Raw genomic sequence first — 10,854 nt, 5'->3', positions numbered from 1 at the left:
TCGGGCCACGCCCCCTCACGCGCTCCGTCTCCATGGCGACGGCGCGGGGGGGGAGGAGGAGGAGGCGCGCGGCGGGTCACGTGATAGGCGGGCGCGCGCCAATGGGCGGGAAGAGGGGGAGGGGCCGGGGCGGGTCACGTGACGCGCGGGAGAAATGGCGGATGGAGAGCGATCCCCTTTGCTGCCGGTGGAAGGGGGGGGTGAGAGACTGGGAGCACTGGGAGGGACTGGGAGGGACTGGGAAGGGATTAGGAGGCACTGGGAGGGGATTGGGGGGGACTGGGAGGGGATTAGGAGGGACTGGGAAGGGATTAGGAGGCACTGGGAGAGACTGGGAGGGACTGGGAGGGAGTGGGAAGGACTGGGAGGGGACTGGGAGGGGACTGGGAGGGAGTGGGAAGGACTGGGAGGGACTGGGAGGGGACTGGGAGGGAGTGGGAAGGACTGGGAGGGACTGGGAGGGGACTGGGAGGGACTGGGAGGAGATGGAGAGGGACTGGGAGGGACTGGGAAGGGATTAGGAGGGATTGGGAAGGACTGGGAGGGGACTGGGAGGAGATAGAGAGGGACTGGGGAGGACTGGGAGAGGATTGGGAAGGACTGGGATGTACTGGGAGGGGATTGGGAGGGACTAGGAGGGGATTGGGATGGACTGGGAGGAGATAGAGAGGGACTGGGAGGGACTCGGAGGGGATTAGGAGGGACTGGGAGGGAGTGGGAGTGGATTGAGCTATACTGGGAAGGTCTGGGAGGGACTGGGATGGACTGGGGGGTACTGGGAGGGACTGGGAGATGGTTGGGACAGGCTGGGAGGGGACTGGGGGAGACTGGGAGGGGACTGGGGGAGACTGGGAGGGACTGGGAGAGACTGGGAGGGACTGGGAAGGACTGGGAGGGGTCTGGGGGAGACTGGGAGGGACTGGGAGTGGATTGGGGGAGACTGGGAGGGGATTGGGAGGGACTGGGAGAGGATTTGGGGGGACTGGGAGGGGACTGGGAGGGACTGGGAGAGGATTTGGGGGGACTGGGAGGGGACTAGGAGGGAGTGGGAGTGGCTTGAGCTATACTGGGAAGGACTGGGAGGGACTGGGATGCACTGGAAGGGGATTAGGAGGGACTGGGAAGGGATTGGCGGGTACTGGGAGGGGACTGGGATGGACTGGGATGGACTGGGAGGTGGAATACTGATACTGGGAGGGGACTGGGAACAGATTTCAGGGCACTGGGAGTGCACTGGGCTGTACTGGGAGGGACTGGGTGGAACTGGCAGTTGATTGGGGGCACTGGGAGGGGACTGGGAGGCACTGGGAGTGGATTGAGCTCTACTGGGAGGGACTGGGAGTGGACTGAGCTCTACTGGGAGGGACTGGGAGTGGATCGAGCTCTACTGGGAGGGACTGGGAGTGGACTGAGCTCTACTGGGAGGCACTGGGAGTGGATTGAGCTCTACTGGGAGTGGACTGAGCTCTACTGGGAGGCACTGGGAGTGGATTGAGCTCTACTGGGAGTGGACTGAGCTCGACTGGGAGGGACTGGGAGTGGATTGAGCTCTACTGGGAGGGCACTGGGAGGCACTGGGATCCCCTTTCACTCCCTACCCGCAGGAGCTCAGGGGGCGGAGCCTGCAGTGCCACTTCCGGTGGAAGCCCCGCCCCCGCTGGAGGAGCCGGAAGTGCCGGGCCCGGCGGTCACGTGCCGCGTGTGCCAAAGCGCCATCAGCGTGAGGGGAAAGAGCCATCAGCACGTGGTGAAGTGCGGGGCGTGTGGGGAGGCGACGGTGAGCACTGGGGGGCACTGGGAGGGGACTGGGAGGGGATTGGGGGGGACTGGGAGGGACTGGGAGGGGATTGGGGGTCGAGGCCTGAAGGGAGTGGACCCACAGAGCCCCACAGAGCCCTATAGAGACCCCACAGAGCCCTATAGAGACCCCATAGAGCCCTATAGAGACCCCATAGAGCCCTATAGAGACCCCATAGAGCCCTATAGAGACCCCATAGAGCCGCATAGATCCCATAGAGCCCCCATAGATCCCATAGAGCCCCATAGATCCCATAGAGCCCCATAGATCCCATAGAGCCCCATAGATCCCATAGAGCTCCATAGAGCCCCATAGAGCCCCATAGAGCTCCATAGAGCCCCATAGAGACCCAGAGAGGCCCATAGAGATCCATAGAGCCCATAGAAACCAATAGGAACCAATGGAACCAATAGGGATCAGTGGGGCCTACAGCGACCCATAGAGACCCATAGAACCCATAAAGCCCATAGAGACCCCATAGAGACCCATAGAACCTATAGAAACCCATAGAAGCCCATAGAGCCCATAGAGACTCATAGAGCCCTATAGAGCCTATGGAACCCCATAGAGCCCCATAGAGCTCAGAGAGACCCCATAGAGCCCCATAGAGCCCCATAGAGCCCCATAGAGCCCATAGAAACCAATAGGAACCAATGGAACCAATAGGGATCAGTGGGGCCAAGAGCAACCAATAGAGACCCATAGATGCCCCATAGAGACCTATAGAGCCTATAAAAACCAATGGGAATCAATGGAACCAATAGGGATCAATGGGAACCAATGGAACGAATAGGGGTCAGTGGGGCCAAGAGTGCCCCATAGAGACCCCATAGAGGCCATAGAGCCCCAGAGAGACCCATAGAACCCATTGAGTCCTATAAAGCACACAGAGCCCATAGGGGCCCATAGAGACCTATAGAGATTTATAGAGCCCATAGAGACCCATAGAATCTATCGAGTCCTATAGACCACACAGAGCCCATAGAGACTCATAGGGACAAATGGAGCCCTATTGAGCCCCATAGAGACCCGTTGAGTTCTTTAGACCCCATAGGGACCCATAGAGACCCCATAGAGACCTATATAGACCCATGGAGTCCATAGAGGATCATAGAGACTCATTGAGTCCCATAGAGCCCATAGAGATCCATAAAGAGTAATAGAGATCTATGGGGCCCATAGAGATCCATAGAGTCGTATGGAGACCCATAGCGACCCATAGAGCTTATAGGGACCCATAGTGCCCCATAGAGGCCCCCCCAGCCCCATAGGGGCTTGTGGGTCAGAAAGGGCGGGGGGGGGGGGGAACCAAAGTGTGGCGGAACCAAAGTTCAGGGGGGGGGGGGGTGTGTGGTGGGGGAATGTAAAAGAAGTAACACCGAATCAAAGAGGGGTGGGAATTGGAGGGCGTGGCCAAGGGAGGAGGGGTGTGGTCAAGGGAGAGGGTGTGGCCTTCTTATAGCCACGCCCCCCCCAGCCCATCCGCACGGCGCCCGGGGGGAAGAAATATGTGCGTTGTCCCTGTAACTGCTTATTGGTGTGTAAAGCCTCGTCCCAGCGTATCGCCTGTCCCCGGCCTTACTGGTGAGACTGGGAGCACTGGGAGGGGATTGGGAGGGACTGGGAGGGACTGGGAGGGGATTGGGAGGGACTGGGAGGAGATTGGGTGGGACTGGGAGGGGATTGGGAGGGACTGGGAGGGGATTGGAATATACTGGAGGGGACTGGGAGGGGATTGGGAGGGACTGGGAGGGAACTGGGAGAGGACTGGGAGGGACTGGAATGAATTAGGGGACACTGGGAGGCACTGGGATAGTACTGGGAGTGGATCGAGCTCTACTGGGAGGCACTGGGATGGCACTGGGATGGCAGTGGGAGTGGATCGAGCTGTACTGGGGGGCACTGGGATGGCACTGGGAGTGGATTGAGCTCTACTGGGAAGGACTGGGAGGCACTGGGAGTGGATGGAGCTCTACTGGGAGGCACTGGGATGGCACTGGGAGTGGTCAAGCTGTACTGGGAGGCGCTGGGAGTGGATCGAGCTGTACTGGGAGGCACTGGGATGGCAGTGGGAGTGGGTTGAGCTCTACTGGGAGGCACTGGGAGTGGATCGAGCTCTACTGGGAGGGACTGGGGTGGCACTGGGAGTGGATCGAGCTGTACTGGGAGGCACTGGGATAGTACTGGGAGTGGATCGAGCTGTACTGGGAGGCACTGGGATGGCACTGGGAGTGGATCGAGCTGTACTGGGAGGCACTGGGTGGGGTTCCGGGTTCCGGCTTTGCTCCCAGTGCCTCCCAGTCTAACCAGTTGCTCCCAGTAAACGCATCATCACACTGGGCCCAGTCCCGGGCGACGCCCCCAGCCCTGACCCCGCCCCTCCCGGGGGCCTCCGAGTCGTCTGCGCCCACTGCGGGGGTCCCTTCCTGGTGAGGCCACGCCCCTTGCCCCAAGCCACGCCCCCTTTAGCCCCAAGCCACACCCCCTCCCTTAAGCCACACTCCTTTGCCCCCATAGCTTCTGTATGGGCTTTAATGCTTGATAGGAGGGGGCGTGGCCAGCCCTTAAGCCATGCCCCTTATCTCAATAGGCTTTACTATAGCACTAAGCCACGCCCCCTCGCCTTAAGCCACGCCCCCTTTGCCACTCAATGTTCCCCTATGGGCTTTAATACTCTCTTTTCCTTCATAGGCTTTAATGAAGCCCTAAGCCACGCCCCCTCACCTTAAGCCACTCCCCTTTGTCAGTCAATGTTCCCCTATGGGCTTTAATGCTTCCTTTTGCCCCATAGGCTTTAATGAAGCCTTAAGCCACGCCCCCTTTGTAGCCCAATAGGTGTTAATTCGGTGCATGGGGTTGTGTGACCAACCCTTAAACCACGCCCCCTTGCCTTAAGCCACGCCCCCTTTGCCACTCAATGTTCCCCTATGGGCTTTAATGCTGCCTTTTGCCCCATAGGCTTTAATGATGGTTAAGCCACACCCCCTGCTCTTAAGCCACGCCCCAATATCAATGAGCATCAATGTAGACCTAAGCCACGCCCCCTCCTTGAAGCCACGCCCCCTCCTTGAAGCCATGCCCCCTTCAATGCTCCCTTATGGGCTATGGGGCACTGGGAGGGACTGGGGGGATACTGGGAGGGACTGGGGGGATACTGGAGGCCACGTCCGCCCCCTATCTGTGGGTCTCAGCCCCATAGATGTGGGTCTCAGCCCCCTAAGTGTGGGTCGCGGTCTCTCGCAGTGGTCGGAGCTCCCGGATCGGACGCTCGCCCGCTGTCCCCATTGCCGCAAGGTGTAAGTCCCGCCCCACGGCTGCCCCATAGCTGCCCCACATCCCCCCTCGAACCCTGCCAGCCCCACATATTGCCATCCCCCATTGCTTCCTCTGCCCCATAGCCGCCCCACAAGTGCCCCAGAAGTGCTCTCTCTGCCCCATAAGTGACCCATAAGTGTTCTCTCTGCCCCACAAGTGCCCCCTTACTGTTTTCTCTGCTTCACAAGTGACCCCTAAGTGCCTTCTTTCACCCTTTTCAGCCCCACACGTGCCCCGTAAGTGCTCTCTCTGCCCCACAAGTGCTCCCTAAGTACTCTCTCTGCCCCACAAGTGCCCCATAAGTGCTCTCTCTGCCCCACAAGTGCCCCCTAACTGCCCACGCTGCTCCATAAGTGCCCCCCAAGTGCCCTCTCTGCCCCACAAGTGCCCCATAAGTGCTCTTTCTGCCCCCTAAGTGCCCCCCAAGTACCCTTTCTGCCCCTTAAGTGCCCCCTAAGTGCCCTCTCTGCCCCCTAAGTGCCCCCCAAGTGCCCTCTCTGCCCCCTAAGTGCCCCCCAAGTGCCCTCTCTGCCCCATAGCTGCCCCACATCCCCCCCATTTTCCACTCCCTTAATATTCCTCTATGGGCTTTAATGCAGAGCTGGAGGGGGCGGAGCCATCCCTCAAGCCACGCCCCATCCCTCAAGCCACACCCCATCCCTCAAGCCACACCCTCTTTACTGCAATGTATTTCCCTGTAACTGTAAGCCACGCCCCCAAACCATAAACCACGCCCCATTTCTAACTTCAATAGTCTTCTATGGGGTGTACTGGGTGGGAAGGGGCGTGGCTAACCTAAGACCCGCCCACCTGAGCTTTGGCTCCGCCCCCTCAGGTCGGCCATTGGGCGGCGGTTTCCACGGCGACGCTGTCTCTGCTGCCTCATTCTGGCGCTGGTGATGGGCGGAGCCTCCGTGGGGCTGGCGGTGAGTGGGACCCATAGATGGGGGATACTGACCCATAGATGGGGGTTCTGACCCATAGATGGGGGTCCTGACCCATAGATGGGGGATACTGACCCATAGATGGGGGTCCTGACCCATAGATGGGGGGTTCTGACCCATAGATTGGGGGTTCTGACCCATAGATGGGGGTCCTGACCCATAGATTGGGGGTCCTGACCCATAGATGGGGGGTTCTGACCCATAGATTGGGGGTTCTGACCTATAGATTGGGGGGTCCTGACCCATAGATTGGGGGTTCTGACCTATAGATTGGGGGGTCCTGACCCATAGATTGGGGGTCCTGACCCATAGATGGGGGGTCCTGACCCATAGATTGGAGGCCCTGACCCATAGTTGGGGGGTCCTGACCCATAGTTGGGGGGTCCTGAGTCATAGATTGGGGTCCTGACCCATAGATTGGGGGTCCTGACCCATAGATGGGGGTACTGACCCATAGATGGGGGGTTCTGACCCATAGATTGGGGGTCCTGACCCATAGATTGGGGGTTCTGATCCGTAGATGTGGGTCCTGACCCATAGATGGGTGTCGTGACCTATAGATGGGGGGTCCTGACCCATAGTTGGGGAATCCTGACCCATAGATTGGAGGCCCTGACCCATAGATTGGGGGTCTCAGACCCATAGATTGGGGGTCTCAGACCCATAGATGTGGTTCTCTGCCCCATAGATTGAGGTTCAGCCCAATAGATGGGGGCCCTGACCCATAGATGGGGGTCCTGACCCATAGATTGGGGGTTCTGACCCATAGATGGAGGTCCTGACCCATAGTTTGGGGGTCTCAGACCCATAGATTGGGGGTCTCAGACCCATAGATGTGGTTCTCTGCCCCATAGATTGAGGTTCAGCCCCATAGATGGGGGCCCTGACCCATAGATTGGGGGTTCTGACCCATAGATTGGGGGTTCTGGCCCATAGATGGAGGTCCTGACCCATAGTTTGGGGGTCTCAGCCCCATAGATGTGGTTCTCTGCCCCATAGATTGAGGTTCAGCCCAATAGATGGGGGCCCTGACCCATAGATGGGGGTCCTGACCCATAGATTGGGGGTTCTGACCCATAGATGGAGGTCCTGACCCATAGTTTGGGGGTCTCAGACCCATAGATTGGGGGTCTCAGACCCATAGATGTGGTTCTCTGCCCCATAGATTGAGGTTCAGCCCAATAGATGGGGGCCCTGACCCATAGATTGGGGGTCCTGACCCATAGATGGGGGTTCTGACCCATAGATTGGGGGTCCTGACCCATAGATGGGGGTTCTGACCCATAGATTGGGGGTCTCAGACCCATAGATGTGGTTCTCTGCCCCATAGATTGAGGTTCAGCCCAATAGATGGGGGTCCTGACCCATAGATTGGGGGTCCTGACCCATAGATGGGGGTCCTGACCCATAGATTGGAGGTCCTGACCCATAGATGGGGGGTTCTGACCCATAGATTGGGGGTCCTGACCCATAGATGGGGGTCTCAGCCCCATAGTTGTGGGTCTCAGCCCCATAGATTGGGTTCCAGCCCCATAGATGTGGGTCTTAGCCCCATAGATAGGGGTCTCAGTGCCTTATATGTGGGTTTCTGCCCCATAGATGTCATTCCTGCCCCATAGATGTGGGCCTCAGCCTCATAGATGTGGGTCACAACCCCTTATATGTGAATCTCAGCCCCATAGATGGGATTCCTGCCCCATAGATGGGGATTTCTGCCCCATAGATGGGGATTTCTGCCCCATAGATGAGGATTTCTGCCCCATAGATGGGGAATCCTGCCCCATAGATGGGGATTTCTGCCCCATAGATGGGATTTCTGCCCCATAGATGGAGATATCTGCCCCATAGATGGCGATTTCTGCCCCATAGATGGGGATTTCTGCCCTACAGATGAGATTCCTGCCCCATAGATGGGATTTCTGCCCCATAGATGAGGATTCCTGCCTCATAGATGGTGATTCCTGCCCCATAGATGAGGATTTCTGCCCCATAGATGGGCATTTCTGCCCCATAGATGGGGATTCCTGCCCCATAGATGAGGATTTCTGCCCCATAGATGGCGATTCCTGCCCCATAGATGAGGATTCCTGCCCCATAGATGGTGATTCCTGCCCCATAGATGAGGATTTCTGCCCTACAGATGAGATTCCTGCCCCATAGATGGGATTTCTGCCCCATAGATGAGGATTTCTGCCCCATAGATGGGATTCCTGCCCCATAGATGAGGATTTCTGCCCCATAGATGAGGATTTCTGCCCCATAGATGGGTATTTCTGCCCCATAGATGAGGATTTCTGCCCCATAGATGAGGATTTCTATCCCATAGATGAGAATTTCTGCCCCATAGATGGGATTTCTGCCCCATAGATGAGGATTCCTGCCCCATAGATGGGATTCCTGCCCCATAGATGGGATTTCTGCCCCATAGATGAGGATTTCTGCCCCATAGATGGGATTCCTGCCCCATAGATGGGATTTCTGCCCCATAGATGGGTGATTTCTGCCCCATAGATGAGGATTTCTGCCCCATAGATGAGGATTTCTGCCCCATAGATGGGATTCCTTCCCCATAGATGTGTCCCTCTGCCCCACACTGAGGGGTCTCTGGGGGGCATTATTGCTTTATACTGGTCCATACTGGTCCATACTGGTCTATACTGGTTTATACTGGTTTGGCAGGTGAGGTCAGGATGGCTGTGGGGCCACACTGGGAGGCACTGAGGGGTCACTGGGGGGTATTTCTGGTCCATACTGGTCTATACTGGTTTATACTGGTCCATACTGGTTTATACTGGTCCATACTGGTTTATACTGGTTTGGTAGGTGGGGTTGTGGTGGGTGTGGGGGCGGCACTGGGAGGCACTGAGGGGTCACTGGGGGGTATTTCTGGTCCATACTGGTCCGTACTGGTCTGTATTGGTCCGTACTGGACCATACTGGTTTATACTGGTCTATACTGGTTTATACTGGTCCATACTGGTTTATACTGGTTTGGTAGGGGGGGTTGTGGTGGGTGTGGGGGCAGCACTGGGAGGCACCGAGGGGTCACAGGGGACCATTACTGGTCCATACTGGTCCGTACTGGTTTATACTGGTTTATACTGGTTTATACTGGTCTGTACTGGTGTGTGCTGTCCCTGCAGGTGGGGTGCTGGTGGCTGCGTGCCGGGGCCCTCCACGCGCTGTGGGCGGCGCTGGCGGTGGCCGCGGGGGGGTGTTTGGCTCGAGCCGCCTGGTGGGGCCGCGTCCGCGTCAGCGCCTCCGGAGGAAACGCCTGAAAAGCCCTGCGGTCACGTGACCCGGCGGCCATCTTTCCCCCCCATCCGGGGTCATGTGATCGCCGGCGGAGCACGTCGGGGTCTCAGGAGGGCAGTGGGAACCGGGATGGATGCGCTGGGGTCATGTGACCTGGATCGGACATGCTTGGGTCATGTGACCTCTATTGGACGCGCTGAGGTCATGTGACCTGGATTGGACACACTGAGGTCATGTGACCTGGATTGGACACATTTGGATCATGTGACCTCTATAGGACACAGTTGGGTCATGTGACCTCTATCAGACACGCTTGGGTCATGTGATCTGGATTGGACATACTCGGGTCATGTGACCTCGATCGGACACGCTTGGGTCATGTGACCTCTATTGGACACACTCGGGTCATGTGATCGCCATTGGACACACTTCAGTCATGTGACCTTGGTGGGACACGCTTGGGTCATGTGACTTCTATTGGACACACTTGGGTCACGTGGTCATCATTGGACACACTTGGGTCATGTGACCTCCACTGGACAGGCTTGGGTCATGTGATCATCATTGGACACACTTGGGTCATGTGACCTCTGTTGGGCTCTTTTTGGTCATGTGACCTCAATCGGACACACTCGGCTCATGTGACCTCTATTGGACACGCTCGGGTCATGTGATCTCTGTTCGGCGCCTCTTGGTCATGTGACTTCCATTTGACGCCATTAGGTCACGTGGCCTCTACTGGACTCGCTGCGGTCACGTGACCTGGATTGAAGACTTTTCGCCGAGGTCGCGTGATCTCTGTTGGATGGGCTTAAGTCATGTGACCCCCATTGGATTCACTGAGGTCATGTGATCGCTATTGGACGCCTTTAGGTCATGTGACCCCATTGGACGCTTTTAGGTCATGTGATCTCTGTTGCACTACCTGAGGTCATGTGATCTCTATTGGACTCGCTAAGGTCATGTGACCTGGATTGACAACACTGAAGTCATGTGACCTCCACTGGACTCGCTTTGGGTCACGTGATCTCTGTCGGACTCACTGAGGTCACGTGATCTCTACTGGACACTCTCGGGTCACGTGATCGCCGTCGGGACACACTATAAGGTCACGTGACCTCGATTGGGCCTCGCTCGGTCATGTGATCTCTCCGGGACACCCTTAAGTCATGTGACACCTGTTGGACCTCCCCCGAGTCACGTGACCCCCCCATTAGCCCTGCTTGAGTCACGTGACCACACCCCCCCAATCACGTGACCCCCTATTGGACTTGTGTCATGTGACCGGGCTGGACACGTGATCTCGCTGTCTGCATGCTGCCCGCCCCGCCCCCTCCCAGCATGCACCGCGGGGGGAAAGGGGGCGTGGCTAAGGGAATAAAGATGGCGGCGCGGAAGTGGATTGAAGAGGACTGGGAGGAGACTGGGAGGGGATTGGGAGAGACTGGGAGGGACTGTGAGGGGACTGGGAGGGGATTGGGGGGGACTGGGAGGGGACTGGGAGGGACTGGGAGGAGACTGGGAGGGGACTGGGAGGGACTG

General features: G+C 57.8%; 1 protein-coding gene across 2 annotated transcripts; it reads left to right on the top strand.

Moving 5' to 3' along the window:
• The first annotated feature begins 112 nt into the window (after positions 1-112).
• On the top strand, positions 113-9,963 carry PIP4P1 (phosphatidylinositol-4,5-bisphosphate 4-phosphatase 1). 2 transcript variants are annotated; one of them, XM_054053095.1, is made up of 7 exons: positions 113-200; positions 1,605-1,777; positions 3,276-3,382; positions 4,119-4,227; positions 5,042-5,094; positions 5,949-6,039; positions 9,201-9,963. In XM_054053095.1, the coding sequence occupies exons 1-7, from the start codon at positions 155-157 to the stop codon at positions 9,333-9,335; spliced, it is 714 nt and encodes a 237-aa protein (XP_053909070.1). In that variant the 5' UTR covers positions 113-154; the 3' UTR covers positions 9,336-9,963. The 2 variants fall into 2 exon arrangements, with proteins under 2 accessions (XP_053909070.1, XP_053909071.1); XM_054053096.1 differs by lacking the exon at positions 9,201-9,963 and adding an exon at positions 6,105-6,124 and having other exon boundaries at positions 5,949-6,063.
• The last annotated feature ends 891 nt before the right edge of the window (positions 9,964-10,854 follow it).

This window comes from Cuculus canorus, chromosome 39 (assembly GCF_017976375.1).
Source record: "Cuculus canorus isolate bCucCan1 chromosome 39, bCucCan1.pri, whole genome shotgun sequence".
In the NCBI taxonomy this organism is placed as follows: domain Eukaryota; kingdom Metazoa; phylum Chordata; class Aves; order Cuculiformes; family Cuculidae; genus Cuculus; species Cuculus canorus.
Note: the sequence above shows the minus strand (reverse complement) of the source record. Positions and strands in the feature narration are given on the sequence as shown.

What these genes read in the sequence shown, in the direction of transcription:
- PIP4P1 (XM_054053095.1), top strand. Translation starts at nt 155, where the DNA reads ATGGCGGATGGAGAGCGATCCCCTTTGCTGCCGGTGGAAGGGGGGG. An exon ending in GGGCGTGTGGGGAGGCGACG is followed by an intron (nt 1,778 to 3,275) that starts GTGAGCACTGGG and finishes CGCCCCCCCCAG; the next exon opens with CCCATCCGCACGGCGCCCGG. An exon ending in GAGCCTCCGTGGGGCTGGCG is followed by an intron (nt 6,040 to 9,200) that starts GTGAGTGGGACC and finishes CTGTCCCTGCAG; the next exon opens with GTGGGGTGCTGGTGGCTGCG.